This window comes from Palaemon carinicauda, chromosome 1 (genome assembly GCF_036898095.1).
Source record: "Palaemon carinicauda isolate YSFRI2023 chromosome 1, ASM3689809v2, whole genome shotgun sequence".
NCBI lineage: Eukaryota > Metazoa > Arthropoda > Malacostraca > Decapoda > Palaemonidae > Palaemon > Palaemon carinicauda.
Window position 1 is genome coordinate 6,896,243 of NC_090725.1, and position 21,687 is coordinate 6,917,929.

At 42.9% G+C, this 21,687-nt stretch overlaps 1 protein-coding gene across 1 annotated transcript in view; it reads right to left on the bottom strand.

Annotated features, from left to right (window-relative positions):
• Positions 1–20,248, bottom strand: part of LOC137646703 (uncharacterized) — an 86,023-nt gene extending 65,775 nt beyond the window's left edge. The window contains exons 1-2 of the mRNA XM_068379813.1: positions 20,137–20,248; positions 3,203–3,401 (exon numbers count right to left, since the gene is read on the bottom strand). Of these exons, the coding sequence (XP_068235914.1) occupies positions 3,203–3,388 (186 nt within the window). The 5' untranslated portion in view covers positions 3,389–3,401; positions 20,137–20,248. The remainder of the gene's footprint in view (positions 1–3,202; positions 3,402–20,136) is intronic.
• Positions 20,249–21,687: the final 1,439 nt, after the last annotated feature.

Genomic DNA, 21,687 nt, shown 5'->3' on the forward strand with positions numbered 1-21,687 from the left:
CATTGTTGGGTCCGCCTGTGATGGCTTTGGGATCCTGGACCCCTCTAGATGCTTCCCTTCCACAATGCGCGATGGTATGCGCTTGCGGGGAGGGGAATGAGGCGATGGCGACCTTGCCGTGTGTAGTTCAGCAGTCTCGCCCGCGGGAGAACGCCAGGGCTCGCCCGCGGGAGAACGCCAGGGCTCGCCCGCGGGAGAACGCCAGGGCTCGCCCGCGGGAGAACGCCAGGGCTCGCCCGCGGGAGAACGCCAGGGCTCGCCCGCGGGAGAACGCCAGGGCTCGCGCGCGGGAGACTGTTGGCGCACAGGAGTGCCCGTGCGGGAGACTGTTGGCGCACAGGAGTGCCCGTGCGGGAGACTGTTGGCGCGTTCGCGCGCTGGATCAATGCGTTGAGTGCACAGGCGAGAGTTCGCGCGTGCCTGTGCCAGCCGTAGGGCGCGTGCGCGCAGGAGAAAGATCTCTAGCGCGCGGGCACACAGTTGAAACATGTGAGGCGTGTGGGCGCGTGATAGAACGTTGGCGCGAATCCGTTGGAGAGGATAGGCGAGCACGCGCGCGTATCCTCGCGGATGTGTGCGGGAGAAGGCTGGCGCGATGGTACTAGTTGGCGCGTGGGAGAAGCCAGCCTTGTTGATTTCCCAGCAGCGCTCAGATCAGTAGATCGTTGGTGCGCAGGAGAGTTAGCTGTTGGGCGCGTTTGCGCGCGGGCAGGAGACTGATGGCGCGTGGAAGAGCGCTTAGGCTCAGGCAAGACCTAGCGCGCAAGGGAACGTGGGCGCGTATGTGCATGAGGGCGTGCATAGCATGTGATGGAGCTATGCTCCTGTTAGGACTTGTGCGCGTGTTGGCGTGTACGTGCTTGATGCCCTGTGTTAGGGTTTAGAGATGGGGCCTGACGAGTTACTAGAGAGAGCTTGTCAGGTTTCGTTGGCGCATAGCGCTTATCTGGTTGGCGCGCCTTAGTGCGCTTAGGTAAAGCCTTGTTAGGCATATGTCAAAAAGGTGACGGCAGGTCAGCAGGTCTGTCGGGTGGAAGGTCGACGTGTCCTTTAAAAGGACGACCTTCCACTGAAGGAGATCGCGAATGATCTGCAGAAAGGTCCAGGACCAGTGCAGGAACAGTGATAGATGATTGGTCTTGAGGCTCCTCTGCGGTAGACTGCAACGAAGGTGATGAACCAAAGAGGCGCCTCCTCACCACAGGTGAAGGAAGGCCTCTTTGGCGAAGAGGAAGGCGAGCCTTCCGACGAATGCGTCCTCTGGGGGCCGTTGGATCAGCAAGCTGACCTTCTGCAGTCCTCCGAAGAGGAGTCTATGCAAGTGAACTCCCCGAGGGGAAGAAACACCAGCAGGAGAGACTGACGATGGACTTAGTTTCTCCTTCGTAGGTTGAACAGAGACGGGAGAAACTAAGCTGTCAGCTACTGTAGGGTTTGAAGAGGCAGAGGTGATGGGTGATACTGCATTGGATACCTCTGACACCACAACATCGACAAGAGACAGAGGATCAACCTCTGCCGGTGACGGCGATAGCTTGACAGCGGCACCCAATCAGATGTAGTTAAGCAAAACCTCCTTGGAGGGCGAACCCTAAGCCCCAAGGAGAACCAAAGCTGAAAAGGGGGATTAGTGACATATCCTCCCTTGGGGGGAGAGGTGGAGCTGCTTTGCTAGGGAAAGCAACGTCACCTCTCGAGCACCGAGGTTGGTAAACAGTACATCGGTCTACGCTACCACTCGACGATCTCTCGAAAGAGACCACCGAGTGGGAGCTTCGGAGGAGGTTTGGGCAACGGAAGGAGAGGCCTTGGGTTTTTCTCCTTTCAAAGAAACCTTCGAAGGAGAAATATCCGTTTGGACGACTTCTTCCGTCGTCGCGAAAACCTCTCCCACTGGGAGGTAGACCACTCCCTACACCTGTTGTTGCTATCACATCGTTGGCCCCTACAAGAAGGACAAAGGGCGTGAGGATTAGTCTCTACCGCCGACATGAATGTTCCACAGGGACGGTCGGGAAACCCAGGGCAGGTGCGCAAAATTGCAGAGGCCAACTTCACAAACAGAACTAGAAAAAGAAAAAGACAAAAGCATTAAATGGCTGCCAAATGATGGCGAGGATGAGAGCAGACACGTCCGACTTCCATCCGAGCCGAGAGCAAAGTGAGCTCAAGCACAGGTGTGTGAGGGGGGGTAGCAAGCTACCCTCCCCTATCCCTGCTAACTAGCGGTGTGGGTAGTAAACCCTCGTTAAAAATTAATGGCTCGTCATTTCAGTTACGCCAAAAGTTATACCCCTATTAAATAGCGTGGTTTGTATTCCAGTTATGGAACAAAACCAGATTATCAAGCAGCAGAGCTGTACTTGTACACAAAATTGTAGCTGAAGTCAAAGTGAGGGTTGCTCTACATGGGGAGTGGTCGGGGTTTACCCTCCACCTACCATTAACTATGACTACTTCATTAATTAAAAGTTTAAATGGCCATTTAGGCTTCCCTAAAGTCAAACTCATATTAAAGGACCATAGTTTGTATTCTTGTAAGAACCAAGAGCTAATGGTGTTGAGGATTTATTCCTTTCATATAGAACAATTCTGATGACAAGAAGGAACACTATGCAACAAACTTTAGATCAATTCCTTGTTAGTACAAAACAAAGGAAAGGCTACAATCATCACCTGATTTTGACGCCAAAGAACTACTGCCTTTATTGTAAGGCTTGGGAAAAAAAAATTGTGCAGCAGCTACATCCTCACCAACTACATCATCATCCTCCTCCTCCAACAACTAATTCCTTATTTCTAATTTCACGTTCTTTCATGTCCAGTAAGTAAAAAAAGACACCAACTTTAAGGTAAGATGACCACTGTTAATTACAGCTTACTGAACTGTATCATTATGTTATATCATCTCTCTCTGTTACTTACACTTCATTCAAATGCTATAGGTACGGTACTGTACTATTCAGAACATTATGGTACTAAAGGATTGTAAAGTACTGTACTTCACATGGAAGCTTATTAACATATGTATTTGGTTTTTATTGAATGATACCATGTTGTAGATAATGTAATTTTTTTGCATTCATCACTTGTATAGGGAACATATAAGTCCCTCTATGGGGAAAAATGCAACCTATGTTGAAAATCAACTTTAGTCTGATCTCTTTGAACAAATTAAAAATGTAGTGACATATTACTGTACCTGCAAAATATGAACATTAGTCAACTTTGGTGGCTGCTCAAGCTGCAAAGCCCGAAGAAGCTGTGACATTAGAAGTAATGTAGATAAGAGTACAGAAACCAAGATAGTCTTTTTCCCAGGTTGAATTCTTCGTGGCCTTATCACAGATGGAAGAACCGCATAGGCACCATGAGAATCTTGAAACATCCTGAAGTTCAATCTAGTAAAACAAAACAAACAGCATGTGATAAAGAAAATTAGACATCCTACATGTGTATTATATTTTCTTCAAAATTTACACTTCACATACAGGTTATAATGCTATACTTTACTGTATTTTGAGGCATCTAAAATATACTAAAACACTGTGAAATAATTTCAAATTATACTCTATACTACAGTACAGCTGGTTCCAAAGTAAATGGTAATTTAGAGTAGAGTTGGAGGACAATGACTTCCTTCAAATATCACAATTCTTTAATCAATTATATAGTATTTTTCCTAACCATACAAACCTGAGACCTTAATAGGATTATGACTTCAGCAAAACTGGAGACAGTCTTTTAAACTTTTAACAAGGTAGTTGTAGTAGCTGGCGGGTGGTGGGTAGACCCCGCGAGGTAGCATAGCCTTTACTTTAACTTTAACCTAAAACTTGTGGGTTGGTTGCGACAGGCATTGTAACTTAAAGGTCTCAGGTTTGTATGGTAAGGAAAAATACAATTTGATTAAATAATTTGTGATTTGTTATTACAGTACAGTATATGAAATGTACTGTAAACCTTCGACCTTTAATAAGAGACTTATCCTTAGGAGGGCGGAAGTCCCTATAACCCAACTGGCTGGTTTACTGACCTGGGAATTGTCAAAGTCTTTGGTCCTGTGGAGGAGAAAAAGTCATGACTTCTAACCTCCTAACTACCTTAGCATAGGGATGTTGCAGGAGTTAGGTTAAGCCTCCACAGGGACTAGTAGACAGTCTAAGAGGAATCTATATCCTCCCGGACATGATTGTTTGAAAGTACAGTACTGTATAGACATTGTATGAAAAATGGGTATGCAAACATACTATTCATCCTTCTCTACAAACAAAAGGATGGAAGATACTGTATTGCAATACAAATCCTATTGTAAAGAAAAGGTACCGTACTCTGTTGAGTAGCTTACCTTCATTAATCTTCCAGTTCAACTCCAGAATGACAAGACTGCTGAACCTCATGGCTGGAAAAGAAAAGAAAAAGGGCCAGACATTCTTACTTATCATTCATGGACTGACATCACGATCGCTATCTATTTTGTCCCGTGAGGAAGTTCAACTCACTACACAACCTGTTGAGCAGGGACTTGTGGGTATACTCCTGAAGGCAGTAATCAGTGAAGGGTGTCTGACAACTCCTGACACCTGCCTTCAGCACTTGCACCACAGACATATTCTTACTGGGAGAGAGGGTGGAGACAATTCCTCTGATTTAATGAGCTCGTGGTTTAGGTGGACCACTCATTGGATTCTCCAGAAGAGGAGTATGCAGTTTGATAGTCTTAAAAAGCAAGAAAAGACTGTGTTTTTGGAGATGGGCTTCTCCATCCCACCAGTGCTGAGGAACGATCTCTTATGCTCTGATCTGAAGCACTGGGTTCTCTTAAGGTAGTGCTTTAGTGCCCTCACAGGACAGAGAAACAGGTCATCCCAATTGCTAGTGCATCTAACAGAAAGGAGATAGAGAAGGACTTGAACCTGGGATCATGAATGGCAAGGTTCTGTTTTAAACACAAACACCAGAGTGAAGGTCACAGACCTTTTTCCATCCCTTGGAATGACTAATGGCATAAGAGATGCTATGCAACTCGCTTACTCTCTTCGCTGAGGCTAGAGCCATTAAGAACACTGTCTTAAGTGTCAGACACTTGTATGTTGCTCTTCTTATGGGCTTGTGCAGAGCACGATTCAGAGAGGTGAGAACTTTCATAACGTCCGAAGGTATGGGATTGAGTTCTCTGGGAGGACAGGACTGCTCAAAGCTCCTCATCAGCATGAACAACTCCCATGGTGAGGAGAGGTCATGGACTTTGTCTGATGATTTGGATCAAGGCTGAGCAATAGCCTTTTACCGCAGAATCTGATAGGAGCTTCTTTCCGTGAAGGTAAACGAGGAAATTGGCAATTAATTGCAGAGACTACAACTAGAGAAGTATCTAGTCTACAAAAAAAAACCACGGAGGATGGGCCACTTTCCATGGTAGATTGCAGCAGAGGATTTATGGAGATATCCAGACATCTCCTGTGTAGTACCTCGCGAAAAGCCTTTCGCTCTGAGAAGATGCAGAGTACAGTAGTCTTCACCCATGAAGTTACAGCGAGGAAACGGAGTTATTGAATCTCTGCAATGGAGATGGTTGAGCCATTTGGGTAATTCTAACGGTACCATAAAAGGGAGCAGCTGCAAGTATGTTATTATTTAAAGGGAAGAGATTATCCACCCCAATGAATCCGCAACTACAGAAACTATTTGGCATGTGGCCACTTCGAGCCACTAGGATTAGTCTGACATTTGAAAAGGATAGAAAGGCGTAGTGTCCAAATTGTCTCAGGGGTGTTGGAAAGCATCTTTCATCACTACTGACAGGTTTGGGACTAGGGAACAGAGCACTGGAAACTCCTTGTTCAACCGGGTGGCGAACAAGTCCATCGTTGAAGAGCCCCGAAGGACAAGAAGCCTTACCACCAAGCAGGGTAGTAAGAACCACTCTGATCCTACCACTCACCCCTGATGGCTGAGCAAGTCTGCTAGGACATTTCTTTTGTCTGGAACGTACCTAGCTAACAGGTTTACTGTGTTGTCGCTAGCCCAAATGTGAGCCTACTTTGCCAATCTGCAGAGGGGTTGGGACATAGTCCCTCCTTTCTTGTTTATGTATGTTACTATGGTAGTGTCGTCGCTCATCAACACTATCCAGGGGCGTAAAGTTCAATACACCTCCGAGAAGGAGCTTTTACATGTGAGGAGGCAGGAGTCCTCTTCCACTCAGCAGCCAGTTGTAGAAGTTCCAACAGCTCCTCCTTCAAAAGGTGGCCGGTCACACCAAGAGAAGGCCAAATCTGAAAGATATCTGAAAATGGGAAAATCCACCAAGGGGAAGGGCCAGAGTTGCTTCTCTAGGGGAAGCAGCAATATCCCTTGATCCCCAAGGTTGACCTGGTGTTAAATGTTCTACACTCTTGTTTGACCGTTCCCCAGAAGAGATTGATCGAACAGGAGCTTTAGGAAGAGATCAGAGGGTAAACCTCTCTTAGACTTCTTATTGAGCCATCGCTCAGGTATCTCCCACTGGGAGGAAGACTACTCCTGGCATTCATTGCAGGTGTTATCCTGGTCACAACGAGTCCTCAGCAGGCTGGACACAACGAACGTGGGTCTGTCTCAGCAGAGGACATGAAGGTCCCGCATGATACCCTTCAGGTCCCGGACAGATCCGCACAAGGAAGGCAAAAGAAGAAAAAATCACACTTGCAAAGGAAAAGCAAAAAGAATTAATCAAATGGCAAGCTTAAGTTGGGAGGCAGAGTGACAACGTCCATTCTCGGCTGAGCCAAAAGCTAAAGCGGAGAGACAAAATAGTGTGTAAGTGAGCATGGTAGCAGGGTACCACCCTACCACCCCACTAACTAGGTGGTTATACCTCACTAAAAAGTCTTATGGCTCTTCTTCCAGCTTCGCTAAAAGTACAATCCCTATAAATAGTGAAAGGGTTTGTATTTAGTGTCAGAACATTAACCAATTTAAAGACAATCCAAACAAGGAAGCCACAAAAAACCACTAACACAGGTAATTGGTTATAATAAGAACCAACAAATACAAAATTGATGAAGGAACTAATGAGCAAAAGAAGATAAATGACAAATTCGTAGATAATTTGTATTTTTCCTCATTATACAAACCTTAGCTATTTATTAGGGGTTATATTTTCGGCGGAGCTGAAATGATGAGCCATTAAAATTTTAGCGAGGGTTAACTACCCACACCGCTACCATTCCAGTTCACACACCTGTGATTTAGTCACTTTGTTTGGAGGTAGGACTTCAAGGAGGATAGGGATGGTGGGCAAGTTTGTATAAATAGCTAAGGTTTGTATAGTTAGGAAAAATACAAATTATCTACGAATTTGTCATCTGTTCCGTAACTGGAATACAAACCACGCTATTTATTAGGGGTGACTCACCCATTAGGAAGGGTGGACGTCCCTGCCAATCTGGCTTTTGGCTTTGACCGGGGACTCCTTATCTGAGTATGTTAATACTCAAAAATAAGGAGTCCCTGCCCTCGCTAAACCTTGCTACGCAAAGTCCGTGGCCTACGCACGCTGTGTGTTGAGACGTGCAGAAGTGCGACTGTCTAGGTAAAGTTATTCCGAGTCTATGTAGGAAAAACCTGACGTAATCAAGACTTCCCAATACCACCTCGCCAGGGTATGGAGATGCAACAGTATTAGCTTAATACTAGGTACACAAGGGAGCATGGTTTACCTGCAGTGGTTTGAGGTCAGCTTATGGAGAGAACCCAGGATGCTGCTTTCCCCACGAGAGGGTAGGATGAAGAAAAGAATAAGAGCCAGTCAAATCTTTTCATTCACGCAGACTAAAACTGGGTAACCGTGCCCTCAACCTTCTGCTACTTGTCCAATAAGGAGATTGAGGTATACAACCAGCTGTTGTTCAGTCACCACCGGACCGATAGAGATCGTATAGAGTTCCAGTGGGTCACATCTTGCAGGAGAAAGGTTGTGAAAGTCACCTGGAGCATTCACATCCTTTCTTGTAAAACCTGCGTCACAGAGTAATCTGCTAAGAAGGACCAGGAGTCGTCTTGTTGAGATGATGTTTCGGTGATCCTCCTCTAGTCTCTCCCAGTGCTGACAAGAGGAGGGACCCGGGCAGGCTGTTGCTGTTTTCTTTAGGTAAAGTCTCATACCTTACCCTGGGTACAGTAACGGATGATCTGGATCGTCCGTTACCTAGATGAGACTTGTGTAAGATCCGTCACCTCTGGAGACACTGTCTGGCGACATACTCAGGGACGAAACTGAACATTGTCTTTCACCCTTCTCAATAATGGGCGATGTCGAAAGAGAGACCATGAAGTTCCTTGACTCGTATGGTTGCTGTCCGAGTGTGTAGGAACATTGTGTTCTTAAATCAGGAGAAAATTTGTTGCCTGGTGAAGGTCCCTTTAGGGATCGGAGATTTGAACCATGTTCTGAGAGGAAGGTCTCAATTCCGAATGGGGAAAGGCAAATTGTAAGTCTGTATGAGTTAGGAAAAGTCTATCTTTACCTGTTGGAACTGAATAGGGGGTCTTTTCCTCTTGTATATACTCGAGGATTCCGCTATTGCTGGAATCGAGGTATCGAGTGGAGAGACACTTTCACATGACGCCAACCACACAAGATGCGATACTGCCTGGTAGACTGATGCTGAGGAATTCCTCAGATATCTAGACAACCTTTTCGCAAAGAGGTATTGGGCAGTCTTCAGGCGTACAATCATAGCAAAGCCATAGCTTGTGGTAGGTGTCGAAGTGGGTTGCCTGTTATGTGGAGAGGGTTCTCTTGGAGACTATCAGGAGCTGCAAAAAGTTTGGAGACCGTTCTGCATAATGCCATAGCGGAGCTAGGAGAGACCTTGAGAGGTTGACTGATATTCTAGCCTTGTTGAGTGCCTTTCTTCAGATAAAACAAGGACAAGACGTAAACGTCATTGTTGTACCCACCGTTGTTGCCAGAGAGCCTTGGGGTCTAGGGCTGGTGAGCAACGGTAGCCCGAGATTCAGGAGCATTGTGAACAGACCCCCTAGTTGGAGGACCTCGTAAAGTCGGGACTTTGTTGGCTACATGGCGATCCAAAGTCCATTCGGTATACCTTATCCGAGATGCTGTGCACAGATTGTCGGCGAGCACGTTCTTCCAGTCTGGAATGAAGTGGGGCTGATAGTGGTACCGAACGGACTTTGGCCCATCTTAGTGTTTATACCATTAGATGGGAAGAGGCTACAAGCAAGTTCCTTCTTGCTTGTCGATGTGAGTCTCTATGTGGTGTGTCATCCATCACATCATTGAGTGGTCTGTTAGGAACCGATGAGGCTGCTGAAGGACCGAAAAGTAGAGATTTTAGGTGAAGGTACCTTCGGGCTCTGTCCAGAGGGCTGAGGTCGTGTGGTGCAGCACTAGGGTCCCTCCTTTCTTCTTTTTTCCGACTCAAGTCTCTTGGAATGGAAGTCGTTCTCGTTTCGAGAAGGTTTTGTGGAGATTGGTGTCTAGAATCATTCCCAGATACACAGTCTCCTGGGAGGGAAGTAAGGAAGACTTCCGCAGGTTTATCCTGATCACTGGATCTTGGTAAAAAGACTTCAGAAGTTCCAGTGTAAATGCAAGGTTGCTACTGAGTCTGCTAAGGTCAGTCAGTCGTCCCGAGAGAGAGGAGACAGAAGCCGATCCTGTGAGATCAGGATGGGTGTAGTGGAAAGACCAAAGCACAGTGCCTTGAACTGGTGTTTCTTGTTTGTCTAGACTGAATCTTCCAACCTTCCTAGATGGATGGTTTGGACCTGGGAGTAAGTATCCTTTAGGTCCAGTGTGCAAATGAAGACCTGAGGTCTTAGCCCTTGTTCGAACTCCAACATGGTGTGGACATCGACCCAAAGGGACAGCTCCTTGCTGATCCTTTTGCATGGAAGATTGTCGACGCTGGAGTCTTGACTCATGTCGTAAAGGATCAGACGCGATACCCAGGGTAAGAATTCTTCTCTGAGAGAGAATTTCTTTAACTAACAGAAGGAAGGCAACGCTTAGCCTTACCATGCGCCCTAATGGGATTGATGCTATTCCTTGGAATAGAATCAATCTGGCGAATGTTAATCAATGGTTAACCGTTGGGTATCGTGGTTACTGTGCAGTTGGAGAGTGCTCGCAAGTAGTTCCCTGTCGGGAAGCCGTTGAAGAGGGTTGTCGAACATTTGCCGATCACTTTAGTGTGATGGCGAACGGCCAGTAGCGAGAAGTATGTTGTATACCTTCTGATCTAGGAACTACTGTAGAGGAAGCGGTTGACTAGTAAGTTCGAGTCACGAACTGCTGGCAAATTGCTGATGACCAATGAATCGGTGGTCTGTGAGCCGATGGCGAGTTCGAGATCAACAAGCTGATTATGGTCCCCCCTGGTTGGTCAGAGATGAGCAAGCTGAAAATGGGCTGGTCAGAGATCAGCGAGCTGATTTCAATGATCGAAGAAAGATGAGCTGCCCATCGGTGATCTAGTGATCAGCAAGCTGATGACTGGTTATTGACTAGCAATCGGTGATTGGAAACGCTAGCAATTGGAGATCGTTAGTCATTGGAGGAACTAGAGGTCAAAGATCAGCATTGAGCTAGCAATTGGCGATCTGGTGATCGGCGACCTAGCGATCAGTAAACTGTGAACTAGCCATCAGCAAACAGTGATCTAGAGATCAGTCTGTTGATGCTTTCCTGTTTGCTGTCGGTGGTCTGTCAAGGAAAAAGAAACTTCAGAAGAGACAGGGACCAAAGATTCCCCGTTTCGATTCCCCTTGTAGGATGGAATCTTCAGGATCTTGAATCCTGATGTGAAGCCTTATTCCTCTTTTCCCGGTGGCAATGTTTATGTATTTGCAGGGAGGAATGGGGCAATGGGGCAATGGTGACCTGTCCAAAAAGTTTTATTCCTTTTTATTGACAATTGCGCGAGTGTGTAAGAGAGTACCGGAGCGATAGCACACAGGATGATGCTGGTGCTTAATATCTGCCTGGAGAGCAGGCAAGCGCTGGTGCATTGGATCTGCGAGCCTTGACTCTTTGGCAAGAGCTGGCGCATTGGATCCGGGATCGTAACTGCCAGGAGGGCGCAGGAAAGTGAGGAAGATCGCTGGGGCGCAGTAAGGCACTGTGTAGTTTTGTGCATTCTCCCTAGAATGCGCCGAAGCGTGTGACTGTTTGCGCAAGGGTGGGTGCATTGCCGCGTGCGTGAGAGTACTACATGGAGACTGTTGGCGCGCGCGTGCGGAAGACCATCAGCGTCTGCCCAGAAGACCGTCCGCGCGCGCGTTCAAAATTATTGGAGCGTGCACGCGTGAAGGCCGTCGGCGCCCGTGCATGATAGACTCTTGGTGAGCTCACGCGCCCGCGAGACTGTTGGCAGGCGTGCAGGAGACCATCGGCGCCCGCGCGCAGAAGAAAGTCGGAGCGCACCCGCGCAATACTGTTGGTGCATGCGCGGGAGACCCTAGGCACCTGCGCGCAGAAGAAAGTCGGCCTGCGCGCGCGGAACTGTTGCCACACGTGCATGCAAGACTATTGGCGCGCACGCAAGTGCATTGGCGCTTGCTAGCTTGGAAAATCATCGGCACGCGCGAGACCATTGGCACCCGCGCACGCAAGAGCATTGGCTCTAACTCGCGTGGAAAATCATTGGCCCGCGCGCGGGAGACCATCGGCACCCGCGCGCTGAAGATCGTCGTCGAGCACGAGCAGAAGATTGTTGGCACACGAGCGCAGAAAATTGACGGCACGCGCGGAAAATCATCAGCGGGTGCGCGGGAGGCCATAGGCACCCGCGCGCGCGGAAAACTCCCGCGCGGCAGCCGCGCGCGCGGAAAACTCCCGCGCGGCACCCGCGCGCGCGGAAAACTCCCGCGCGGCACCCGCGCGCGCGGAAAACTCCCGCGCGAAGGTAGCACTAGTAGGTTGGCAGGTCAGCTGGTAGGGTGACCAGTGGCAGGACGATCAGGAATTGGGATGTGCCCTTTAAAAAAGGGCAAGCATCCACCGATGGGGACCGTAAGCAGGTCTGCGTTAGAGTCCAGGACCCGTTGCAGCGCAAGGTTGCGCTGGTAGATCGGTATGTCAGCTGGCAGGACGACCAGGAACTGGAATGTGCCCTTTGGAAGGGTGAGCATCCACCGATGGGGACCGTAAAGAAAAAAAAAAGGTCCGTGTTAGTGTCCAGGACCGAAGTCCAAAGGACTACGTTGCAGCACAAGGTTGCACTGGTAGATCGGAAGGTCAGCTGGTAGGACGATCAGGAACTGAGATGTGCCCTTTGGAAGGGCAAACATCCACCGATGAGGTCCTGGTAGGTCTGCTGCACTGGTAGGTCTTTGATCCTCTGAAGAGGTGTCTCTATGAGTGGCCTCTCTCGCGAACGAGAGAGGTGAACACTTCGTAGAAGAGACTAGAAGACGCCCATGATGATGTCCCTTGAGGGCCGGTGGATCAGCAAGCTGACCTTAACAGTAGCGATCCTCCGAAGAGGAGTCTCTATGAGTGGGCTCTCTCGCGAACGAGAGAGGTGAACATTTCGTAGAAGAGTTCTCCCTCTGAAGGGAGAAACGACCTCACACCTGAGGAGGAAACTTCCCTTGGAAGGGAAGGTGTCCAACCCCTGAAGTGCTGGTCATGTTGTCACGGGATTACTTCTAAGAGAAGGGATGACGCCCAAGACTACGTCCTCTGAGGGACGGCAGTGACAGCAGATTCCCCACGCATGAACAGAAGAGCTCTGCTTCGTTGGCACTCTTAGTCGAACGAAGAAAAACTGCATAGTTAACTGGGAAAAAATAAAATTAGATAAATTATTTAACAGAAATTCCCTAGGGAGGAACTCTGAAGAGGAACCCCGAGGGAACAACATAAAATAAGTATTGCGCCGACAAAAAATTAATTATTTAACAAATTCCCTCCGAAGAGGGGAAAGCATAAGATTAAGTATTGCGCCCTTCCTTCCCCAGTTGACATCCACGGGAGAAGGGGGGAGCGGAGTAACTGTAATGAAAACAGAATTACAATTATTTAAATCAGCTAAGAATATTCACTAATAGTGAGAACCACCGACCCTCCGAAGAGAAGTGTTCCCCACGGAGAAAGCTGAAAAATTAAAATAATTATATTTTCACTAAAAATAATTGAGACAAATAATCGCAAGAGCAACCTAACTCGTGCACGGGAAAGGAGCTTTCTCAATAGTACACTGTTGTTGTAAAGGTGAACGACCTCGAGAAGAGAGAGACCGTAGTCAATCTTTGAAAGGCCACATTCCCTTCGCCCAGAATCCATGTTTCCCGTAGGAAAAAAGGAAAAAGCAGACAATAGTTGAATGAAGAGGGTTCAGGCGATGACGATTCCCCTGCGGCGGCAGAGTTAACAGTTATATGCCGATGGGAAGACCGATGGACCAGAGAGGGAGAGGTCGTTCCCCACGAAGTGGAACAGTGCTGGCCTTGCTACTACGCAAGTGTCGTTGTCGTATATGTATCACACACAGCACAAACACTGAAAAGGAAACTTTCCACATTTCTATACACATATATACACAAACATTAAGAATGTTTTCATATATATACAAGTATAAGAAAAAGTAAGTTAAAAGATAAAAATTAATGGCAGTGCAGAATAGGTGAGGAGGGAGAGAGGAAACAACCGCTCTCGATCCGAGCCAAAAGTAAAGTGACTAAATCACTGGTGTGTGAACGGGAGTGGTAGCAAGCTAACCCCCCTACCCTAGCTAACTAGCGGTGTGGGTAGTTAACCCTCGCTAAAATTTTAATGGCTCGTCATTTCAGCTCCGCCGAAAGTATAACCCCTAATAAATAGGGTGTTTTGTATTCCAGTTACAGAACAACTGGAAATTCAAAAGAGCAGGCGGGTGTTTACAGACTGGAGGATCGTAAACAAATTACTTGCTTTACTTTACTTTAACGGCTGCTTTTCCGGTCCCATAAAGCAGGAGAACCCCACTCTCTACAGGACCTCCACTGTCGTTATATCTTGTTCGTTCAGAGTAGTCAATGTTTCATATTACGTATTGCTCATTTACTGTTGAATCGTCACTACCATACGACTCATGGAATAAGAAAGTATTCAGTTTCCTCTTAAAAGCCTCAATGTCTTCAATCATTCAGATGTCTCGTGGAGCTTATTATATAGTCTCGAGGCTGCATAATTAAAGGTTCTGGAGCCTACAATAGACATATATCTAGGTTCCAATACAGTAGTTTGAAACCATCTGTAACTATTCTCGTGTCGACACGATTTGTTGGCCGAGCCATATTTAGCAATTCTCTCTAAGTATTTTAGACAACTGATTCTGATAACTTGGTGGGTTATTGTACATATTTTAAATTCAATTCTTGTTTTAATTGGCAGCCAGACGAGAACAGCGAGCGAACTCTTGGTTCAGCCGACAGTGTTGCCAAAGGCAGGACAGAATAAGAGGTAGCACTGTTGCCAATGTGAGTAACAATTGGGTGGGTTTTGGAGATTCAGGACTAGATAAATTATCCTAAGGTAATGTTTCTTGACTTTCTTACAAAACAACAGCATCTGAAGAATTTAACAATGATGAGTAAGAACTAGATGAGGAGGAGAGTCACATTCTCTCTTTCTTGCCAGACTTCTTTGGGTTTGAGTTTTTCTGTTAAAATTTTCAAATATAATGGGTCTTGTTCCAATTCGGGCTCGCTTCGCTCACCAGAAAACAAAAACATCAAGAACGTATGTACTGGTAATGTTGAGCTGCGCACTTTAGCATTAACAATGTTACACTAATATTAGCAACACTATATATAATGGTTTTTGTTCCGCCACTGGCTCGCTTCGCTAGCAGGAAAATAAAACATCAAGCTCGTATGTACTGGCAAGCGGTAATGTTGAGCTGCGCACACTAAAAAAATAGTAAAACTAACACATTAAAATTAAAGAAATGAATGACTTATTTTTATGACCGGGATGACGAAACTTGTGGGTCACCGGGGTCTTGTGACTGTGACGTCTTAACTCCTGTAGTATATGCACATTGCCGTTTTTTCTTTGTCTTAGCTATCTTAGTTTCAGTATTGCAGTAATAGATGTGAATATCTTTCCTGTATGATAGACACGAACGGCACTTGGGACACTGTAAACATTGGTCATCGTAAAATATGCAAAAAGACCTCACTTTAACTATGAACTAATAAATACCTGACTTGGACAAAGGTTTCCACAGAAAAGGGTTTGTTGGAAGGTGTATGGAGCAACCACTTGAAGAGATAAGGGAAGGGGGTTGGGCAATATTAACCCCCTTGTGCAAACTTTCCATACGTATGGGTTCGTGATCGGTTAACGGAAAAACAACGGAGTCTAGAGAGTAAACATGAATGAACTAGAATGTGAACCTTGTCCAAAGCAAGTATTCATGTGAAATTTGGGTGTGACAAGGTAATAACAAAATGTATAAAAGTAATATAACAGGATAAAATGTAGTGTATGATAAATAATATTTAATGGGAATATAAAATGAGGTGATTTTATAAGATATCGGATAATAAAAAGTGTAATTCTTGGGTCAAACGTGATATGTATACATGGGTATTACATAAAAGGAATGGTATAGTTGTACTAGATCAAGAAAAATACTTGAATAAGCCGGGTGAAGTAGAATACTTGAATGTGGCAGGTAAAATGACGTATGGGGAAAATGGGGAAGGGATATAAGAGAAGGAGTAATCCTACTGGTGGAGGTGGAGTTTAAGCGCAAGTGGGAGGAGTTTATGCGTAGAAGGTCGAAAACTGCTATGTACAAACGAACAAACAAGAGCGACTACAACCGACCCGTAGAATGTCAACAAATAAATGAAAAATATACCATTAGTCTAGGATATTGATAATTAGCATAATTTTTCATCGGTTTATTATAAATCCAAGAAGGTAATGCAGAGAGAAGAAAAGGCTTGTTTTACCATTATATACCGTTTCCCCAGTATGTTTTCCCCACCCAAAACCCTGAGTTCCCACTGGGGGTCCATTATCGGTGGATCTAGAGAGATAGATAGATAGAGAAATATATATATATATATATATATATATATATATATATATATATATATATATATATATATATATATATATATATATATATATATATATATATATCTGAAACTATTCATTGCCAACAGGAACGAGTGTCATTTCAGAAGAGAACGGACCTTTTTCTATAGAAGAAAATAGTTTTTTCCCTAGATAACATTACCCTGTAATACAGTACAATAATACCGATGAGATTAATGGCAGTTTGCACAAACCTGTCACACATCTGTGACTCGTTCAGTAAAAAACTTTTAGTACTTTCATTTAATTTTTCAGGTTTACCTAAACACATTAGCTTGTCTGCAAACTCATCCATTTATCTAGAAAAGAAAGGAATAAGGTTAAACCAGCCAAATTCTAAGAGGCAACAAGAGTATGTGTACTGTTTGTGACTGAAGTCAAAAGTGAGTGTCTAGCTGAGTGACAGGTGGAGAAGCTTCCCTACCACATGTAGGTAATTAGGTAAAGTTTTACTGTATTACCAATTCTCTGGTAATTATAACTACATTATTGATTTTTTGGAAATCATTTCCCATCCGCTGATGTCATACTTCTATTGAAGGGATATAGTATAAATTCGTGTAGGAATAGCCTAATTGTCATGTCAGGTTACTTCTCTTGCCTTTAAATGGGCTTCTAGACAAGAGACATTTCAGAGGTAAACGCAGTTAGGGAATACAGATGTTCGTAAATCTAGACTTTATAGGTTTATACACACGTCGATATAAGACACAAGTCGTTTCTTGGGTGAAGTATGATGCGATGCCAATTAACCCTGGATAGGTACGGTGGGTCGTTTGCGACCCCGAGCGTCAAAAAAAAACAGGTTTTTCTCACGTGACTCACCCCTGTGACTGAATTTGTGGGTGATCGACCTGCAGGAGGTGTCTCCCCTACACGCTCTAGTAGTGTCCAGATGTGCATTGCTGTAGCTGTACTCCTTCCCCGATTTCTGAGACGCGTCGGGGTCGTTCGCGTCCGAGTTTACCCTTCTGAGGTAGTTTGCATAATTATCAAAGTTATTACGTATTATGAAATTGTCATAGAATGGTGCAACTTGTATAGGTTATCAGTTGTGGAAAGTCTTGGTGGATTGTTTGGCTACCATGTGCATGTTTTTTTTTTTAGTTAAAATGTCGTTCATCACCACGAGGACCATTTTACCGCGAGTGCCCCTTTTTCATTTTTTTTCATTTTTTTGCCAAGTCATTTTTCCGTAAGATATTGCCAAATAGTGTCGTAAAACTTTTGCTTGTTTAGTGTTGGAAAGTGTGTCTAGATGATCTGGCTACCCATGCATGACTTTGTTTTTGTCAGATACGGCGTAGTTATTGGTATATTGGGTATTTAACTGCGGTTACCAATTTCTGTTTTTTTTTCAATATTTGTAAAAATTACTACGTAGTAAGGAATTGCCGTATATTATTCATTTTTTTTTCATGTTTATGTGTTAGAAAGTGTGCCTTGATGGTTGGGCTAACACGTGCATGTCTTTTTTTTTATCTGAGATGTCGTATATTAGAATGTCGGGCATTTTACCGCGAGTGTCCCTTTTTAATTTTTTTTAATTTTTTTGCCAAGTCATTTTTCCGTAAGATATTGCGAAATAGTGTCGTAAAACTTTTGCTTTTTTAATGTTGGAAAGTGTGTCTAGATGATCTGGCTACCCATGCGTGATTTTGTTTTTGTCAGATACGACGTAGTTATTGGTATATTGGGTATTTAACTGCGGTTGCCAATTTCTGTTTTTTTTTCAATATTTGTAAAAATTTACTACGTAGTAAGGAATTGCCGTATATTATTGATTTTTTTTTCATGTTTATGTGTTAGAAAGTGTGCCTTGATGGTTGGGCTAACACGTGCATGTCTTTTTTTTTTATCTGAGATGCCGTATATTAGAATGTTGGGCATTTTTCCGCGAGTGCCCCTTTTTATTTGTTTTGCATTTTTTTGCTTAGTCATGTTACCGTAAGGAATTGGCAAGTAGTGTCGCAAAACTTATATTTTTATAGTGTTGGAAAGTGTTTCTAGATGATCTGGCTACCCATGCCTATTTTTTTTTTAGCCAGATATGGCGTATATATAAGTATGTGTTCGATTTTCCTGTGATTGCCATTTTTTCGTTTTTTCCCATTTCTTTCAAAATTACTACGTACTAAGGAACTATCACAGAGTAATATTTCATTTATATGTTTATTTGTCGGAAAATATGCCTTGATGGTTTGCCTAGCACGTGGCTGAAATTTTTTTTTCTGAAATGCCGTATATTAGAATGGCCATTTTTCCACGAGTGCCCCTTTTTATTTGTTTTGCATTTTTTTGCTTAGTCATGTTACCGTAAGGAATTGGCAAGTAGTGTCGCAAAACTTATATTTTTATAGTGTTGGAAAGTGTTTCTAGATGATCTGGCTACCCATGCCTATCTTTTTTTTAGCCAGATATGGCGTATATATAGGTATGTGTTCGATTTTCCGGTGATTGCCATTTTTTCGTTTTATCCCAATTCTTTCAAAATTACTACGTACTAAGGAACTATCACAGAGTAATGATTCCTCTAGATGTTTATTTGTCGGAAAATTTTGTTTACTTTTATTTTCATTGAATATCATCAAATTTTTTTAGCTAAAATATTGTTTTACATTTTTTTTTTTTCGATTTTATTTCCTTTCAAAAAAAATTTTTGGGTCAGAATTTTAATTTTATAGTCGTAAAATAATCGACAATTATCCAGCAACCCACCATACAATTTTTATGCATATCCAATAATAATTAGATTAGTAAATAACACCTTGAAATTGACATACCCTTCCTACATTTCAAGTGGCAGATTAGGGAGTCTGAGTCAGTGTGGTTGGCGGCCATTTTGTGGACATATCCGAAGCGTAAGCTGCCCTATCTATATATATTCTTGTTCCCTATAGAATTTGTGATATTTTGGTATATTTTTACCTGCATAAATATCATATTATATATTAAATATATGTATTTTTTTACGAAATTTCCAAGTACTCAAAAAATTACCTTTAGATATGGCCCCTGATATAAATGTAATTTACAAAATAATGAAGATTTTTTTACATATTTCTATTTTAGGATAATATATGTTTATTCCCTAAAAAAATTAGCCACTTCCTATTTCATTTGGGTACCCAAAAAAATTCATGAAATTTGGACAATTTTTTTTGGCCAAAAAAAGTTACCCTTTTTTTCTCATTTCAGATCTTCACCTCCATGGGTCTGACTTCATCCAAAATACATCAAGATGTGTCCTAAACATTCAAGAATCAATTCCTAAAAGGATTTGTGTATATATGTATAAACTTTTTTTTTATGAATTTTTATGTCAGGTCTTTTTTTTTTTCTACTTAATTTTTAAAAATATTTATAATAAATAGTTTTTCTGCAGATGAGTAGTATTTATCTTTACAGTTGTTTTAAGCATTCATTGAAGTTTTTTTTGGCAAAAGAAAAAAGGAGGTTACTGCAAAAACTGATTTTTCAAGAATTTTTTTTGGCGTCGGGGTCGTTCGCGTCCGAGTATACCCTTAAAGGGGTGTCCGAGGACCGTACCTATCCAGTTTGCACAAACCTGTCACACATCTGTGACTCGTTCAGTAAAAAACTTTTAGTACTTTCATTTAATTTTTCAGGTTTACCTAAACACATTAGCTTGTCTGCAAACTCATCCATTTATCTAGAAAAGAAAGGAATAAGGTTAAACCAGCCAAATTCTAAGAGGCTCAGGTTACTTCTCTTGCCTTTAAATGGGCTTCTAGACAAGAGACATTTCAGAGGTAAACGCAGTTAGGGAATACAGATGTTCGTAAATCTAGACTTTATAGGTTTATACACACGTCGATATAAGACACAAGTCGTTTCTTGGGTGAAGTATGATGCGATGCCAATTAAGTACAATAATACTCGTCTCCGCAAGGCAAAGTATCAACTTGTTTTAGCCAGTAGTATGTGTTCATCGATAGCTTTATTTCAGCATCACAGATTCATTAATATATTTTAGGCTAAGTCCTTAAGTTTAGAAGTTATCTTACCGGTATAGCCTAATATGTGACAGTCAGTGCTCAGCTGTTTCGGATATTATTTATTTGGGATACAGTAATTGTTTGTTGTTTAGGCTCTTGCTGCTATCTATAGGTTGGCACTTGACTGGTTCATAGTCAAGGTTTTTGCCTTTGTAACGGCGCATCCCGGGATGGAGTAATATTTTTTTTTTTTTTTTTGGTTGAACGTTTCTTTCTTTTAATCTGTCTTTTTATATAGGTCATATATGGTACATCGTTTGTTCATCTTTTTCAAAACAATGTTCTATGAGTTTCCCATATTCTCAAATGCTTAAAAAATACTTAAAGAAGAAACACATCACAACACTAGCTTCCGACCAAAGTTTTCAACATACACAATTATTTTTACTGAATAATTTTACATTGTTGTTATTACACTTATTCACTATATTCTAGGCAAAATAGCTGAAAATCCGTTAGCTGTAAATTTCAACTAAAGCTATTTGTACTTCCTTCTGTGTCTAGTAAAAGTTTTCAGTTTTAATTTACAGTATTGGTGTTTGTTCTGAATGATACTACTAATGCAAATCATTGTCATATTTTTGTTATTTCATTTTCCTATGATTTTTTGTTTGTATTTCTAAACTAATTCCATTTTTTCAAGTCATTTCATTTATGAGTATTGTATAGTCTTTTTCTATTCCATTTTCTATTTCTTTTATTTACCCTATATTCAGATTTTATGGAAAAACTTTTTACTTGAATCATGCAATGATATACAAATTAATGGTGACAGGGTAAATTAAAGAAATCGTATAATTTATATTTAATTACAACAGTCGAAATGAAATAGAAAATTTATAACCGAGGAAAATAAAATTTAATCCCTTTGCTTGAGAGAATCCTTGTCCTTTGTGCACTGTAACCCTTCCAAACCGTGCTATATTCTTGGAGAGATGACCTTACTCCAGACACCACTCCAGCACAACATGGTCACCACTGAAATTTTCCATAACCTGACAATTACAATGAAATATCTATAATAAAGGTCATGGCCATCTATGGTTTAGACTAAGGCGTAAGCCTTAAATGTTTTTACTTAAGTGTAAAATGTTATTTTTATTAATAAAATAAATTTTTGAATATACTTACCCGATAATCATGTAGCTGTCAACTCCGTTGCCCGACAGAATTCTATGGAGGGATACGCCAGCTATCACAATACTAGAAGGGGGTGTATTTACCAGCGCCACCTGTGGCCAGGTACTCAAGTACTTCTTGTTGACACCTCCTCAATTATTCCTCGGTCCACTGGTTCTCTATGGGGAGGAAGGGAGGGTCGATTAAATCATGATTATCGGGTAAGTATATTCAAAAATTTATTTTATTAATAAAAATAACATTTTTCAATATTAAACTTACCCGATAATCATGTAGCTGATTCACACCCAGGGGGGTGGGTGAAAACCAGTGTACAAGATTAAAGGATAGCTAAGTATCCCATATTTCATATAATCAGTTATCCACAATAACAATGAAATAATAAGTACCTGGTAAGGAAGTCGACTTGAACCGTTACTC